Here is an 18,751-nt window from a genome sequence, read left to right as displayed (position 1 = left end):
TAGTAAAACCAAAATTTTGAACTCAAAACCCTATACCAGAACCCGGGCCTCATGACCCATCCTTTTTCCTATTCTTGGAACCTGTCTTCTCGTTTCATGCAAAAGGAAAGAATTGGAGAAGCATGCATTTACATCACGCATATTAAAAACTAAGACTAAAAAAAAAACATCATGGCCTGCTATCTCCTCTTCAAAACAGAAAGCTAACGTCCAAAATGAAAACAGAAACAGGTTTTGAAAAGAACAAACATAAGACACCAGCTTTTAAATATGGAAAGGAAGCAGAAAACTGAAACTTATACCTGCAGATCCTGCACGTTCTGAATGCAAAATATGAGGTAGAAACCGATGAAAAGTCTCTGCCCCCTTTTCCTCTGATAATCAAAGAAAGCCTAACTCTATTGTTGTTGGGAGCTTTTTCAAAACCTTGAGAGTTTCGTAAACTCCTTTTCGGCAAGGTAGGATAGACTATAATTAATCTCCTTTCTCTTTCTCGTTGTTTTTTCCCCTATTTTTCTACTCTGAGCCTTCTTCTGGTCCTCTGTTTTATTTTGTGCCTCTGCTCTCTCTTTTCCTTTCGTCACCTTCTGTTTTCCTTTCCTCAACCTCTCTCTCTTTTTTTCTTCTCTTTTCTCTGTTTCTTTTCTGCAGCTTGTATATATAGCCATACCAAAACTTGGAGACCACTCTAACATCCTCTCATCTCAACCGTAGGAGCTAGGGATAAAATCCCAACCCTAGTTTGGGTCATCCTCGACCAAGTTTATTGTAGGTCAAGACACGGCCCACTTGTTGTGTGGTTGCCTTGCCCTCGACCCTGTTTGAAGTTTTGTTTAGGCCAAGTCGTAGCCCAGTTCTTATGGAGGCGAGTCGCGACCCATTTAAGTTGAGGTCTGTGTTGACCCATTTTCTCATGGGTCATGACTCTGCCCCTCTCCTCCTAGCTGCTTTTCGTCTACGACGGTCTGATCCAGTCATTTTGAGGCCGGTCAATACCCTTTTTTGGGCCTTGCTGCAATTGGAGCAGCCAAGACCCGATTCTTTTGGGTAGTCAAGTCCCAGTTTCTTTGAAGGCCAGTCAGGACTTAGATTCTCCTAGGTCCAGACTCAACCCAGCTGCCTTTAGGACCAGTTAAGACCCTGTTTCTCATGAGTTTGGACACGGCTCGACTCCTTCTTTAGTCCAACCTCTGTCTTGCTTTCTTTAGATCGAATTTGGACCCAGTCAAGATAGGCTCAGACCACAAGCTTGGGCTGAGCAACGAACCTGGTATATTATATTATATTATAAAATATTATCTTAAAAAATAAAAAATAAAGTATAAAAATCTAGAAATCCTTTAAAAAATTTATGATTTTTCTCACAAGTTTTTCTATCATTTTTTTTGCGGGGCCTAACAATAAGTAACAATAATTTAAATAGGTTTGATATAAGTAATTGATGATTATTCATAAATGTATTGAGATTCACTTTAGGGGTAGTAAAGGATGGATTATTGTAATAAGATTTAGGATTTTATTAATTACACACCATCTAATCTAAGAAATATTAGTGGAGATAGTATTAAATTTCTATACAAGAGGGATAATAAAAAAAACTTTATTGATTTGAATGTTGTAATAATGTATCTTTTATAAATAGGGTTCATGAAGAAATATATATGTTAGTATGCACACGAATAACTATATGTTTTTCATGATATCATGGTAGGGAGAATTATTAGGTCAACTTCTAGTGCCAGTAACATGCATGAAGTTGTAGATAACAATAGCAATTCTTATAGGAATATGATTATAGATGTGATGAGAACGAATCAGGGACGTGCTAGTCAATATCAGGCAAAGTATTTTGTGGGTGCTTTCTTATTAAAAGACCAATCTTCTCTACCATAACATTGATGTTATGCATATAGAAAAGAATATATTTGATAACATTTTCAACATGGTTATGGACGTAAAGGGAAAAAAAAGAAGAAAAACAATAAAACTAATGTCATAATCCATTTTTGGGTTATTCCTCCTAATTTACCCTCTTTTATTTTAAAATAAAAATAAAACAATAGTAGTAAAAGGACTAATGATATGGCAAAAGTTTGCCGAAGAATATCCAAAGTACATACAAAAAAATCGGGTTGAAATTTTAGATAAATCTGAAGTATAATTATACATCGTTATACCTAAGACTACATTTGCAACGCTGATTTAAGGTTGTAATAACCCAATTTTTTATTCTTTTACTTTATTTTATTTTACTTTATTTATGTTATATTTATATAAAAATAATAAAAATACGATGGAAAAAATGAAATAAAAGAAGAATAAATTGAAATTTGGTTAAGACAACATAAATTGGAACAGAGATGAAATTAAAAATTTAGAATTCAATTTTGGAAGAAATTAAAAGAATTGATAAGTTTGGAGATTTAATTAAACTTAAAGTTAATTTAATTAATGAAATCAGAGACTTAATAAAAAAAATACTAATGTGTTGGGCTAATTCAAGTCTAAATTGCAAGAAATTAAAAATCTAAGGATCAAAATAAATAGACGGTGATACTATAGGTGAGTTAATTGATTTCTGTATAGGTAATTTTGAAATAATCTTAAGTTGAAGGGTCAATTAAGAACTGAATTGATTAAATTAAAAATAAAAACTATGTTGTAAATAATGCTCAAGAGTTCAATTGCAATTGATTAAGGGGTAAAATTAAAAAGAATACTTGATAAAGACTGAATTGCTAAATGTCAGAAGTTCAGGGGGCAAATTGAAAATATCCATCTCAGGTGAAAACGGCGTAGTTTCAAAGAAAACTGTTCATCACCTTCTTCATTCATGAACCACGCTTGCGAGCTGCCCCACGATGCATTACTCCTGCATTAACAACGGTCTGTCATCTCATTATCTGGAGGCGACCGCATGCCATCCTCTGACTTTATAAAAGCTAGATAAAGGCCACGAACCAGGAAAGGAGAGAACAAGTAGAGGGACGAACAAACACAGGAAAAAAAAACAGAAGGAAACCAAGTGGGAATACATAGGGGGCAAGACACAAAACTAATACACAAACGCAAGAACAGGGGCAAAATACAGGAGAAAAACGCAGGGAGAATGAGCAAACACAAGGAGAAAAAAAAAAAGAACAGAATAGAAAACAGAGAAAAAAAGAAGAAAAAAACAGAGAGAGAGGGAACAAGAAAAAAGAAGTTGAACAAGAACGGAGAGAGAATCAGAGGACCCAGAGAACATAATAAAAGGTAGGAGACAAACAGAAAACAGGAAAGGACATCGTTTGGCCAGAACGTCACCATCGTCTTCGTCTCCAGCCTTCTATACCTCCCCTGCTCACGATTTTAATTACACTTTTACTGTGCAAAGCGTGAATGAGGTGTTTCACGTGTGCTCCCTTCTGCAGACGGGTCACTGGCCTGCGCCAGCCTGTACAGGCTGAGCTGGACGCTCCCAAGAAAAAACAGAAGACAACTTAGACAGGCCCAGCCAGTTTAATTTATTTTGGGCCAAAGATGTGTTTAACAAAACACATTTTTATACTTTATCTCTTTTATTCTATTTTTTTTTTTTTAATATCTAATCAAACAGGTTTCTTAGATATCAGAAAATTCTAGAAAAATTTAAGAATTTTTTTTGATTTATTTATGGATCCCTTGCATTTTATTTTCGATGTTTTGACTATATATTTGATATGTGAATTTTTACTATGAAATATAAATTTTACATGCGATACATACATGTCATTTTTTTCATAAAATAATATATATAAAAATATATCCATGATTTGCTTTGAATTTATTTTATTGGTTTATTTACTAGTGCTACAATCAGGAATACCATTTTTTTTTGTTATGTAATATTTATACCAAAGCTAGAGTTGGAAGTATCCGTATTTGAATATTTATTGACACCAGAATCAAGAATATTGTAAGTGTCACACATGTGTGTTCACTCTCAATGTTAGTATCCTGGAAAAATTAAGAAAAATAGGGAGACAAGAATTCCTTGTCTTTTATCTTTATAAAGACATAAATAGAGTCGTTACCTAGTATTTTGGTCACTAAAAACTCTAATCGATTTCAAAAATCAGGTACAAGAATAGGTTGCATAGAAAGAAGATATTAGCACCCTAAGTACGCATCTACCTAAGGTAAGTTATATTATTTAATTGTTAGATATATTCTTAGGTATTGTTGTGCTTTCCTTTTGTTACTCTATCTATGACATGAGAAAAACTCTTTTTAATGAGGAGATTATTATCTTATAAGGTAAAACCTAACCGTTCTAATCATCATAAAAAAAAACTAATTTTTATTTAATACTAGGAATGCATCTTACGTGTAAGTTTACAATCTTATATATTACAAAGAAAACAAAATAATTTTTTTTGTTAAAATATTAGTCTAGTTCTCGTGACTTTAATAAACTTGTTATTAAAGCTGAAAATACATGCTAAGACATATTTTTTGAAATTTTCTATGTTGTATAAAACTAAATATGATTTTTTTTAATCTTTCAGAGACTTGGCCGTATGCATGAAAATAATTTTTTTTATTTTTTTTTCATATATATATATTCGCAACATTTCATAAAAAAACTGAATATTTTAATATCAAATTTATATTTTTACAATAAAAAAATAAAAAACCACAAATTAAATACTTGAGGAAACCACAAATCTTTTTTTTCTTGCTGGGTATAGCTCAGCCTGGTCAGGCGTGTGCATGCACAGTGAAGGGGTAATTAAAATTCAAGTTGGTCTCTTAGCACCATATTGATCCAATTGAGGTACTCATTTGCTTACAAACCACCATGGAACTCTAGTATGTCAACCTAGAGGCTTGTCTCTTAGCACCTCAATTCATCATTCGTTGGTCTCTTCTGTGCTGGTTAAAGAGCGAATGGATTTTCATCGCTTTCAGACTCCTCTTCTACGTCTTATGGATTAGGATCCCGACGTTGAGCCATTGACATGGCTAACTGCAGCGTTAACATCTCGACTTGCTATTGTAGTTGTGCAATCTCATCGCGCTCGTAGACTTCATCCAACGATTGTTCACAAAGGTTCGATAGATTCGTGCGTCTCTTTGGTGCCATAATGACGATAACTTACCGAGCTTTAATACCAACCTGATGCAAACCAGAACGGAACTCACATGTGTTCCAACACATAAAGGTTTCTTTGATCTGTAATTCCATAGAAAAATAGAAGAAAGAGAGTTATTTGAGTTAATTGTTTAAAGAAGTTTTTTTTTTGTTTTTATTCCATCTATCCCATTGCAAAGCGATTACAATAAAAAAAATAGAGAAATTGAACTCTTAGACTCCTAAAACAACTCCATTAAATCGGGGAAACAGTCCTGAATTAATTGGGAAATAAAAGCTAAACGAAGGAATGAAAAGAAAACTACACTCTTAGACTCCTAAAGCAAACAACCTCGAATTAATTGGGAAAATAAAAGCTAAATGAGGAAATGGCAGAAAACTCCAATTGTCACGAAAGAAACTTAAAGTGCCTAGTTGTAAAAGTTATGACCCAACAAAGTCAAGCCTTTTTGTTATTTTGGGTGCTCTAGGCGCCCCAAATATGAGCTTGCCACCCGGTTTGCATCAAACAGCCAGCATGTTTGGTAAATCGTCAAATCAACAAGGTAGATTTCTTGACTTCGCCACATCAACACAATATCATGTATTTTTTTATGAGTTTTTGTTTTTATGTTTTAAAAAAACTTTTTCAAAAATTATATTTTTTAATCTTTTCATTGCTTCAAATTTTATGGGTGTTTTCAGATTGTTTTGATATTAAAAATAAATAAAAAAATTATTATTTTGATATATTTTTAAATGTAAAGTACTTTGAAAAAACAAGAATTACCACAATATGAAATAGGCTCTAAAAATAATTTTTACTTGAAAATATATTAAATAATTTTTTTTCAAATTTTTTATATCAATTTTGTAAATCAAAAATATATTTTTAAAATTTCAAACTCAAAAACAAATTACTCAAAAAAATAAATAGAGGAATAAAATAAAAATAAAAAATAAAAATAAAAATAAATGAACTTAAAATGTAAAAGACTATCATTAACCCTCACCATTAAAATTTGGGTACATTAACTATTAAAAAATAAGTTGAATTCTTTCAGTATCGGTAAAAAATATCTATTTGGTTTCAGTGTCGGTAAAAAAATAATTAAGCGAAATGTATTGCTTTTAGTCATAAGTAAATATGTTCTTAATAATTTATTTTATGATTTATTATAAACGAATATTGATGGATAAATGACAAGGATTTTCAGAAGAAAAAAAAACAAAACCTTCTCTTTGAAAAGAGGGAGTCTGATTTATGAAATGAGAGTGTTATACTCTCTAGTTTCTTTTGAAACAGGAATGTTTTTGGATTTCTAAGAGTTTCTAATAGAAAACTAACTCCATTAATGAAAACTATTGAATGTTAACGAAGTACAAGAAATACTTACAGGATAGAACAAACTGCTGTTGTTACTTGTGTTGAATGACGAAGAGCAGTTCTATTTGGGAAAAGAAGGATTTGTTAAAGATGTGACAAGTCAGTTAGATTCAAGCATGTGAGAAATATGACGGGTTACATTGAACACCCTCACATACTCATGAATCAGGATGGTTATGTTTCTAGATGTTTTGGCTATACAGTGGATGCTAAGGATACTTTCATGTTGACCTGGTATGTTAATAGACATTCGTGCATGTCTGTTGATTTTAATAGTTCAGACAGCACCACATTTTTGTTTTGATTGTTTGTGATCTAAACAGAGGCAGTCAGTGGACTCTCTGGCTCCTTGCTGGAAATTGCCTGTGATGTTGTTCGCTGACTACTAAGCGCCGACTTCTCTCTCACTATTTCTGATGTTAGAATTAACCAAAATGTTTTTTTTTTTGTTAATTATAATCTGTATGTATGCGTAATATGGTACCACCACCTTTGCCTGAGCTTTACTAGAAATTGCCTGCGATGTTGTTCCAGACTACTAATTGCCTTGGTTTAGATTCGTCTTCCACAAGAAAGGGTATGTACCTATACAGAGATGGCATCCTGGCGATTTTGGGAGGGAATAAGAGTAAGAGAAATTGACATCCTTAATTAATTAATAAGGGTATGTACTGTTGTTCCAGGCTACGAGATGTACATGCAACTATCATTATATAAGCTTTATTCGATTTTTAAACCTTATTTTGAAAGATAGATAATCAATTCTCAATCCAAGGGAAGCCACAGAGACGTTATTGATTCCATTTTGAAATTGAATTAAACTTAAACAACAACAACAACCAAAAAAAAGAAGAAAAAATACAAGCGAAACACTCAAAAGTTACATCCAATAATTGATTAATTTAGGGATTAAAACATTCATTATAAAAGGATTAATCTGAGCACGAAGACAATTAGAGGTCTTTACATATAGAAGACAGTAACACTTAAACTCAGCACGAAGACAATTAGAGGTCTTTTACATATAGAAGACAGTAACACTTACACTCTGACATCGACATTCTTCTTTAGTATTTTCTTTTCTTGTAACACTTACACTCTGACATCACATCGACATTCTTCTTTAGTATTTTCTTGTAACACTTACACTCTGACATCGACATTCTTCTTTAGTATTTTCTTTATTTTAGTATGTATTTTACAGACAACTGCAACCACACTTGAGGTGTGGACCTATACCCTGCTAATAAAGGAGCCCTTATTGAATTTTCACAGAGTCTTCAGCATGTTTTAGGATTGGAAGGATACCCTTTTCCTGCAAGCTCTTAACAGTTTCATACAGGCACTGTTTCACTGGGACGAATTCGATGCCTAGATCTTTGATCTTCTGGTTTGTGAGCTTGTAGTTTTGTTTTCTTGGGTTCTTCTCATCTGAACACCTGCAAATGCATTGCAATACAAAATATTAATATTCAATATGAATAAAAAACACAACGTTATTAATAATTCTTTCTACAAACTTGGTAGGTTTATTTGAAGACAGCAGAAAAAAACTGTTTCGTATAACCTTAGCAACCCAACTAGGAACATTCAAACAATTTGTCTGATCTTAACCACTACAATCAACTCAATCATTTAGTTTTCTTTGTTGATGATTCAAAAAAATTATGCCACGGGGGATTCGATTTTTCATGATTTTTGGTTAAGATTATCATACGAGTCAAAATTGGGACAACATTTGTCCCACGATACCATTAAGAAAACAAAAGGAGGAGATCACAACCTTATCCATTGGATTATTACTAGTGAATATTAATATTCACTACCTCATGTTTTTTTTTAGTATATTTATGATAAGGACAGAAAACCCTTTTCTTCATTTATTTTCTTATTTTGGGATGAATAGGGATGAAGTATCAGAAAACTGTCATGCAACTGGATTTTATTCTTTAATTTAATTATTGTACAAAATCTTCCAACATTCACTGCACTAAGTTGCTTTACACACACACACACACACACATATATGTATATATATCAACGAGGAAGTAAAAAATATACAAGCCTTAAATTGACTTTCTTGTGCAAATATCTTGTTTCTTAAAATCATATTATAATTTTGCTAATGAAGATTTGAAGAAAAATCCGGAAAGGACCATGAAAGAAAAATAGGTTAGAAAAAAAATAAAAGTTTCATTACGTTAGAAAAGGCCAATTTATTCTAACTTTTCTATTGAAGTAGTTTTTTAGAGTTGTTAAGCTCGGGATTATTATAAAGTTATTCAAAATCATAAGAACTTACTTGGTGGGGATGGGATACTCCGGGAAGAACTTTGCAAGGATTTCCACCACCTCTCCACGGTGAAGCATTTTCTCAAAGCAAATGTAACGACCGGAGGCAGAAGGTGTCTCGAAGACTAAAATGTGGGCAACGGCCACATCCCTAACATGCACATAAGCTTGAACAGCGTTAGCATATGTCTTAGCTGAGCCGGTTAGGTACTTGAGGATGTGGAGGATGCTAGCATTGACAGTGGATTGCAACAACGGTCCAAGCACCACCACTGGGTTCACCACCACTAGGTCAACTCCTTTCTTCCTAGCCACATCCCATGCATCCTGTTCTGCCACAGTCTTTCCATAGCAATACCAATTCTGCAATTCCAAGATGAACTTACATCAAGATGTGAAGGATAGGCAATTAGGATTTCAAGATGCAGTAAGCCCTATGACGCAAGGAATAATGAACTTACATCACGATATCTTAGAGATATTCTTATTTACACCTACTCTGTATGCTTTGAGTGCTCTAATTAGGAGCTATTTAATTATGTTAATCATCATCACATGTTATTAATTAAATACCTTGGTGTTCTTGCAATACTCAAGATCACTCCAGCAAGATTCATCAACGACAACATCAGGGCTCCTATTGGGGTCCATGTACACAGTACCAATTGAAGACGTGAAAACCACTCGTCGGACTTTGGCCTCAGCTGCAGCCGTGATCACATTCTTGGTTCCATTCACTGCTGGCTCCATCACCTTGTCCTTCAAGTATTGTAACTCAAAATCATCAAAACCAAATTTCAAGAAAACATACTTTGCATCATGAATTACGGAAAAATCTTTTACTAACATTTGTCGGTGACATCCGTGCTTAAATTTACCGGCAACCTAAAATTTGTAGTCCAAGTGTTGTTTTTATATTCTTTTCTTAAAATTCTCGGCATCCAAACAAATTTTTTACTACCAATGTACCGAAAAGAAAAGTTAAAAAAGGAAACATACTGGATCGTCTGTGACAGGACAAGCAGTATGGAAAACTCCATCACACCCTTGAATAGCCTCTTTAAGAGACTCATAATCCAGAATATCAGCCTTGCATAAAGTTAGTCTTTCTTCAGCTCCTTCAAGCTCCCTCAAATGGGAATTCTTGGGATCAGCTGTGTATAACAACACAAATACAAAGTATTAAATTAACACAATCTTAATAACAGAAAAGGGAAAGAATCCAAGTGCTTAATTATTATAAACTAACCTGGGTTCCTCAGAGTTCCTTTAACAGAGTAACCTTTCTCTAGAAGAAGTTTAACAATCCATGATGCAATGAAGCCACCAGCCCCGGTGACACAGACAGTTTGGCCTTGGCATGGAAGTGATGAAGTATCGACAGGCATGTTGTTTTGATATATGTATTATGTGTGCGTGTTTGGTTGTAGAACGAAGGAAGAGAGACAGAGAGAGGGAGGTGTTTTCCTTTTCTCTTGATTTAGGAGGTGGATGCTACAAGGAAAGAAGTGGTGGAGCAGATGTATTTATAGGTACGTGACTGAGTTTTTCTAATATTAATCGTCAACAACATGTCCTGAATTTATATTTGTTTTAATCCACTATTTTGAAAGAATTTATGAATAAATTAATATTCACCACTACAATGTTTAACAATTTTCCCAGTAGAATTTTCCCGTGGGTAATTAATTTACCAATAAAATCATTGATTGAAAAACTTTAAATTTTTCATGGATAATTTTTTGTTTATTAGTAAATTCATTGGTAATACAAAAATATTATTACAGACGGATTTCTTGACGGAAAAAACACGTAAAAAAAAGATTACCCGTTTTATTCTATCGGTATATCCCTCAAAAAATACCATCGGTAATTCCATCAGTAATTATTTAAAACCATTTAAAAAAATCTATTTTATAAAATTATAAAATAATTAAATAAACATAAATAAACACTCTATAATATATACTCAAAATGCTTGGAAAAAGAAGAAGGAGAAAATCAACTCAAACAAATTTGCAACAAAAAAATAAAACAAAAAAATAAATTCAACTAAATAAATTTATATGACCAAAATGAAGTTGCAATTGCTAAAAATTTAAAAATACTATAAATAAATCAACTAAAAATTAATCTCATATGAAAAAATATCTCAAAACGACATCCATACAATTATTAAGAACAAAAAAAAAATAAAAACAAATAAAAACAAATATAATAAAAAAAATCATGAAAAAAAAAGAAAAAAAATCTTATCTTAATGTAGTTGCAAGTGAAGATAAGGAGAGAGAAAAAATTTCATAAAACATATTAATTAAAAAAATTAAGAGGATAAAAGAAGAAAGAAAAAGAAAAGACATACATGAGTATGGAGGAGAAGAGAAGGAGATGAGAAGAGAAAAAAAAATAGATATTGATGTTTTTTATAAATAGAAAAAAAAAGAAAAAGAAAAATAAGAAATGAGTCTGTCTCTCGTGAAATAAGGAGATTCAAGTTGTTTATTGGGGCGCGTTAGCGACGGTTTTACCGATGAATAATTAAATATTAATATTTTTTAATTATTTCATTGGTAATTCTGTCTGTAATATTGAATTTAATTTTTCAATTTCATAAAGAGTTTTTAGAAACCACCAACAATCACTGATAATTTTTAAATCTATCGGTGATTTCGACTATAATATTTAAATGAAAAATTTTAATTAACTGAATTTTTTTTGAAAACTGTCAAATAACACCGATAACTTTTCAATTCGTTAGTGATTTTGCCTGTAAAAAACAACAATTAATAGTGCAACTCAAAAGTAAACAGTTCTAGAGTTCTCTAGAAAATACCGACAGAATTTTCTGTTGGCGATTTCCTTTATAATTGACATGATGAATAGTATTCACAGTTTACTAATGATTTTACTGATGGAATATATTCCATCGGTAATTTCGTTAGTAAAAATGATACGTCATTATTTTTTTTTGTTTTATTTTTTCTCACTGTAATTCCCTTGGTATATACCGAGAAAATATTTTCATTGATAAAATCCCTTAAAAATTTACTAATAGAAATATTTCTTCAATATTTCTATTTATATTTATCGATTTTTTGGTAATACATGGATTAATTAAAATCCCTAAAACAGCAAAAATTCGGTAGGAAAATGTAATTATAAGCTACTAATACACCTTGTATGGAATCCTGATTGTTTTGTACTCTAGTTTTTTACTCTTGTTTTTGACCAAAATGTAAATATAAGCTACAGATAAATTAAGAAACTAAACTATATGATACACAGAGACCTATTGGTTGTAGATTAAGAGCTGTACTTTTTTTTTTTATTTACATGGGGTGTCCGGGCCAGCTTACGCGCATCACGACTAATCCACACGGCCCACTGAACATCCTGCAAGCTCAGTGAGCAGGTAAAGTACCGCGGGGTGACAGGCGTGCATAGTAAGATTCAAACTCAGGTACGGAGGAAGGGAACAAACCCCTCCCACCGCTAGGCCAGAACCTCAAGAGCTTTACTTTTGTTTTGGAAGGAGAGAGGGAAAGCATCTCATGGGTAATTATATATAATGTATTGCTTGTTTCAGCACTCGAACCCTTGTTGGTGTAGATAGCGAATAATAAGAGACTGCTATCCAATTTGTCCTCAAGTGTTCATGCTAAAGAATATTTCGTTATTAATTATATATAATCCACTCTTTTAAAAGAATTTATGAATAAATTGATGTCCATTGATTAATCCTACTCCTAAACCAGCAAAGAATTTGGTGGAAAAAAACACGCAGACCATAAATCTAGATGAGGGCAGAGAGCGGTACTTTCTAGGGTGGGTGGCAAGTGTTGATGTTGAAAATCTAGATATTATTCTAGAATAGAAAATATAAAATTAATTTAAATAAAGAAGACGGGACTATTGAATAAGAGAAGGAAATAAAATTGTATTTGATAACAATACAAATACAAAAGATGGAATGAATTTTTTTGTTGTATATGAGATGTAGGTGATGTTTGTTTTTACCGGTGGTATTGTGTTTTAAAAAAATAACTTTTTTATTTTAAATTATAATTTTTTTTGTGTGTTTTTTATTATTTTAATTTGTTGATGTTAAAAATAAATTTTAAATAATAATAATAATAAAATATTATTTTAATATATTTTTAAATAAAAAATACTTTAAAAACCAACCATTAATCTAATATATTGATTATAATATTTATGTAAGCCTACTTTTCTCCACCCCAGTGTGGATTGGATTTAATCTAGAAAATTCGAAGAATAAATGAATGTCCACTGATTAATTAATACAAGTAAACCAGCAAAGAATCCGGTGGGAATAAAAAAAAAAGAAAAAGAAAAGGAAATAAAGCTACTAATAAATCTTACATGGAAAACTTAGTGTCTTATATATGTATGTTTTTCGAACCAAAAGTGCATGCTGTTTTTTACCAATCTCCTGTCCTCTTGTTTTTTGCATGAAACTTAACTATTTAAGAAGATGGTATTATTCAAAACATATATTTTTAATTTCCAAATAAGCAATTTTTGTTCTATTAATATATGAATGTATCGAAATAATAAAATCTCCAAGGATATTACTATATATTTTCTTACCTTACCCTTATTATAATAAATCATCCATTTTTTTTTTAATTTCCCTATTCGACAATGCTCATGACCACCAACGTTGACCTTTTGGTCTAATCAAGGTGTCTCCTGCTCGCAAGTGTGAAATTATATAAAACCTTTTGGTCTAATCAAGGTGTCTCCTGCCCGTAAGTGTGAAATTATATAAAATATATATATGTCCACGTGTTTCTTGTTTCTTGCTTGTATAAAGAAAGACACGTCACATCAATTAATTGTCGATACTGAGAGTCCTTCCCTTCCTGGTAACTTCAAAAATATTTTCATTTCCTTAGCAATTTCTTACGTCTAGTTCTCTTCTTTTCCCACTGATAGAGCTGTCTTCTCTTCTTCTTCTTTTTTTTATTGAACGTTTGTTTAATTTAGACCAGCATTTTAATCAAAGAACTACATCATCATCTTTTACCAGTGACTTTACTGGTAAAATTAACCGACAACAAAGTTTGATTTAAAAAAATAAATCATATTATGAGATACTTTTTATTAAATGAAATACGCAATGGAATAATTCTATTAATAAATTTATTGATATTATTTTATTTTTTACTTAGCAATCTATCCTCCTCTCCGCTCTCCTCATTTCTCCTCCTTTATAGACCCCAGTTCCTTTAGTTTCAACACAATTCAATCTCTCACCGTAAATTCAATTATTATAACATTTGGTTTGTTAGTATATACATTTAATCTCTCACCGTAAATTCAATTATTATAAGCATATACATTCATTTTTTACTTAGCAATCTATCCTCCTCTCCGCTCTCCTCATTTCTCCTCCTTTATAGACCCCAGTTCCTTTAGTTTCAACACAATTCAATCTCTCACCGTAAATTCAATTATTATAACATTTGGTTTGTTAGTATATACATTTTTATTCAAATTTTATTAAGAATTATCTATATGTAATAAAAAAATATATATTTTTATTTGAACAATTTTTTTTTTATATTAATGTATTTTACATATTTTTATAATATATATATTTTGTGGGAGTGTTTACTTGTTTTATTCTCAGACAATTTTGTTAAATGGATTTATGATTTGAATATGTTATATTTCTTTTAAATTTTATAAAATTATATTTATTTGTAAATTGATGAAACTTATAACAAATATTTGATTTCGGTGTTTTGTAATGAAATAAATAATAGCTTATTTAATAAGTTTGTTTTATATTTTTTTAATTTTATTGTCAAGTTGTATTTTTCAATAAATATATAGAAATTTAAAATTATTTAGATATACAATTAATAATGAATTAGAAGAATTATTAAAATAGACTAAATAAGATTGGGTTAAACCAATATTTTTACAAATTTATTTAGTTATCGTAATTAAGTAATACTTGTTATTATCATTATTTAAATAGTTTTTATATAAGTAATGAATGAACATTCATGAATGCATCGAGATTCATTTTGAGGATTGTGAAGGATGAATTATTGTAATGAGATTCAAGATTTTATTAATTATACACTATCTAATTTGATAAATATTAGTGGAGACAATGTTAGATGTCTATATAAGAGGTGTAAGAAATTTTTTTTAATCAACTTAAATTTTTTAAAGATGTATCTTCTACAAAAATGATTCATAAAGAAATACATGTATTAGTATGCACATGAAAAACCTTATGTTCCTCGTGATATCATGATAGAGAGGATGATCAAATTAATTTTTAGTGCTAACAACATGCATGAGAGGATGATCAAATTAATTTTTAGTGCTAATAACATGCATGAAGTTAGTTGTGGATAACAATAGTAATTCTTATAGGAATATGATTATGGATGCAATAAGAATGAATCAGAGTCATGCCAGTCAATATCTAACGAAATATTTTGTGAGAATTTTCTTATTAGAAGACCAATTTTTTTTACTATAACCTTGATGTTATGCATATAGTAAATAATGTATTTTAGAATATTTTCAACATGATTATGAACATGAAGGGGTAGACAAATGACAACAATAAAACTAGTGTCATAACCCATTTTTGGATAATTCCTCAAAATTTATCTCCTTTTCTTTTAAAATAAAAAAATAAAATAATAACAACAAGAGGACTAATGATGTGGCAAATGTTAGCTGAAGAAGATCCCAGGTGCATACAAAAAAATAGGGCTAAAATTTTGGATAAATATGGAGTATAATTATATCCTCTTGTACCCGAGACTAAAGTTATAATTATATCCTCTTATACCTAAGACTAAAGATACAACACGGATATAAGATTGTAAAAACCTAATTTTTTATTCTTTTACTTTACTTTACTTTACTTTATTTATTTTATGTTTATATAAAAAATTAAAAAAATGATAAAATAAATAAAGAATAATTTAAAATTTGGGTCAAGACAATATAAATTAGAATAGGGATGAAATTAAATATATAGAAGTCAATTTTCCTAGAAATTAAAAGAATTGATAAATTAGGGGACTTAATTGAACATGAAATTAGTTTAATTAATAAAATCAAGGGATTAATTGAAGAAATATCAAATTTTGGAGCTGATTCGGGTCTAAATTGAAAACAATTAAAAATTTAAGAACCAAAATGAATAGGCATTGGTACTATAGGTGGGTTAATTGATTTTTCTAGGGGTGATTTTGAAATAATTTTAAGTTGAAAAGCCAATCAAGGACTGAATTGATGAAATAGGGAACCAAGAACTGTTTTGTAAATGGCGTTGAAATCCAGGGATCGGATTGCAATTGATCCAGGGGTAAAATTAAAAAAGAAAGATTTCCATAAAGACCCAATTGCTAAATATCAGAAGTTCAGGGGGCAAATTGGAAATATCCATTTCAGGTGAAACAATGTTCATCACCTTCTTCATTCATGAACCACGCCTACCAGCTGCCCCACGATGCATTACTCCTTCAATAACAACGGTCGGTCACCTCATTATCTGGAGGCGACCGCATGGCATACTCTGGCTTTATAAAAAGTTAGAGAAAGGCCACGAACCAGGAAAGGAGGAACGAGCAGAGGAAGGAACGAACATAGAGGACCAAAACAGAAGGAAACCAAGGGGGAAGACAGCAAACGACAAGGCAAAAAACTAATACACAGACGCAAGAACAGGGACAAAATACAGGGAGAAAAAAAGAACAGAACAGAAAGCAGAGGAAGAAAAAAGAAAAACAGAGAGAGAGGGAACAAGAAAAAAGAAATAGAACAAGAACGGAGAGAGAATGAGAGGACCCAGAGAACACAAAAAAGGGCAGGAGACAAACGGAAAACGGGATAGGACATCGTCTGGCCAGATTGTCACCATCGTCTTCGCCTCCAGCCTTCTGCAGGTGAGCCTTTCTTCCCCTGATAACAATTTTAATCACACTCTTACTGTGCAGGGCGGGCGTGAAGTGTTCCACGCATGCTCTCTTCTGCAGAGGTAACTGGCTTGCCCAGTGACCGGGCTGGGATGCTGGGCTTATGGGCCCAGACCAATTCGTACAGGCTGAGATGCACCCAGCTAAAAAAACAGAAAACACCTGAGACCGGGCAGGTCCAGACAGCTCAATTTGTTTTCAGCTGAGAGAGTATTTGGCAAAACATACTTTTATATCTTTTTTTTTTTTCACTTTATTTTGTTTTGATATTTAGCTCAAACATGTTTTTTTAGATATAAGAAAATTATAGAAAAGTTCAAAAATCTTCTTTGATTTATTTATGGGTCTCTTGCATCTTCTTTTGGATGATTTCATTATATATTTGATATGAAAATTTATATTATAAAAATTTAATATACAATACATACCTATCAACAAAGTACTTGATGATTGCCAACATGTTTGGTAATTGTCGAATCAATAAGTTAGATTTCTTGACTTCATCACATCGACATAATATAATATATGTTTTTTTAATGGTTTCTTTCTAAATTTCAAAAAAATTTAAAAACAATTTAATTTTTAAATTTTTTTTCTTGTTTTAGATTGTTTTTAGTGTTTTCAGATTTTTTTGATATTAAAAAATTAAAAAATTAAAAAATATTTTAATGTATTTCAAATTGAAAAACACTTTGATAAACAATCACTACTATAATATGAAACAAGCTCTAAAAATATTTTTCAGTTGAAAATGCATTAAATGATCGTTTTGATGTTAAAAATAAATATTAAAAATAAAAAATATTATTTTGATATATTTTCAAGTGAAAAATATTTTGAAAAGCAATACTATCACAATATGAAATAGGCTCTAAAAGTAATTTTCACTTAAAAATGTATTAAATGATTTTTTTTTAGATTGACATCAATTTTTAATTTTTTTTAAATAAAAAACATATTTTTAAAATTTCAAATGAGAAAAAAATTACTTAAAAAAGTAAATAGAAGAATAAAAGAATAAAAATAGAAAATAGAAACAAAAATAAATGAACTCTAAAATGTAAAAGATTGTCATTTACCCTCACCATTGAAATTTTGGTACATTAACTATTAAAAAATAAGTTGGATTTTTATTTATTTCAGTTACAATAAAAAATATCTATTTGATTTCATTGCTGGTAAAAAAAAAGAAGCTAAATGTATTGCTTTTAGTCATAAGCAAATATGTTCTTTATAATTTATTTTATGATTTATTATAAAAGAATATTAATACGATTAAAAAATTGATGTTTTCTCCTAAGTGCAAGAGTGTCGAAGTAATAAATAACCCGGCAAGGCCGAGATCGAATCATAAGAAGGTTAATTGTATAAATTATAAACAACACCAATAGTAATAATAACAACAACAATAATGGTAGTAGTAGTAATAATAATGTTAATAATAATAATAATAATAATAATAATAATAATAAAGAAAAAGAAGAAGAAGTTGATGAGAACTTTGAAATGGAAGATCAATGTAATGATTAGACAATGATAACAACAAATATCATAGACCAAGATGCATAAATGCATAACAAATGTCTCCTTTTATAGGCCAAAATTGAGATCTATTATTTTAATGATTAATTGATGAGTGGGTGGCCAACTCTTGACTTGGTGACAATCTTTATTGTCTCTTGTCTGTCCAAAATATCATTGATAACGTCAGAATTGGAACGACTTGAAAATATAAAAGTTGTAGGAAATTGTCTAAGCTTTCCAGGAAAAAAAATGGAGATCATTTGGACTTCTAAAACTCCAGATATGGGCTAAAAATTGAATTATGTTTGGGTTATAGGATAGATTCAGACTTCTTCGTTGTTGCAACAATTTGGACTTGAAAATGATGTTTTTAAATCTTGCACTCCTATGAAAGTTATAGACCTATGTCTTACCTTTCCATCCATATAAAGTATATCTAAATTCGAGATCTACAGCTCCAGATATGATCCAATTATC

The 18,751-nt window shown here is 30.8% G+C and overlaps 1 protein-coding gene across 2 annotated transcripts in view; it reads right to left on the bottom strand.

Annotated features, from left to right (window-relative positions):
- Window positions 1-7,516: 7,516 nt before the first annotated feature.
- Window positions 7,517-18,751, bottom strand: part of LOC105132634 (cinnamoyl-CoA reductase 2-like) — a 24,928-nt gene continuing 13,693 nt past the window's right edge. The window contains exons 1-5 of one of the 2 annotated variants that reach the window (XM_011036238.1): window positions 10,024-10,325; window positions 9,774-9,928; window positions 9,348-9,533; window positions 8,785-9,137; window positions 7,517-7,921 (exon numbers count right to left, since the gene is read on the bottom strand). In XM_011036238.1, the coding sequence (XP_011034540.1) occupies window positions 7,741-7,921; window positions 8,785-9,137; window positions 9,348-9,533; window positions 9,774-9,928; window positions 10,024-10,162 (1,014 nt within the window). In that variant the 5' untranslated portion in view covers window positions 10,163-10,325 and the 3' untranslated portion in view covers window positions 7,517-7,740. Of the gene's footprint in view, window positions 7,922-8,784; window positions 9,138-9,347; window positions 9,534-9,773; window positions 9,929-10,023; window positions 10,326-18,751 lie in introns of those variants that run through there. The other variant, XM_011036237.1, reaches the window with a different exon arrangement.

Source organism: Populus euphratica, unplaced genomic scaffold, assembly GCF_000495115.2.
Source record: "Populus euphratica unplaced genomic scaffold, PopEup_1.0 scaffold87.1, whole genome shotgun sequence".
NCBI classification, from domain to species: Eukaryota; Viridiplantae; Streptophyta; class Magnoliopsida; order Malpighiales; family Salicaceae; genus Populus; species Populus euphratica.
The sequence above is the reverse complement of the archived record's forward strand: the minus strand, read 5'-3'. Positions and strand labels throughout refer to the sequence as shown.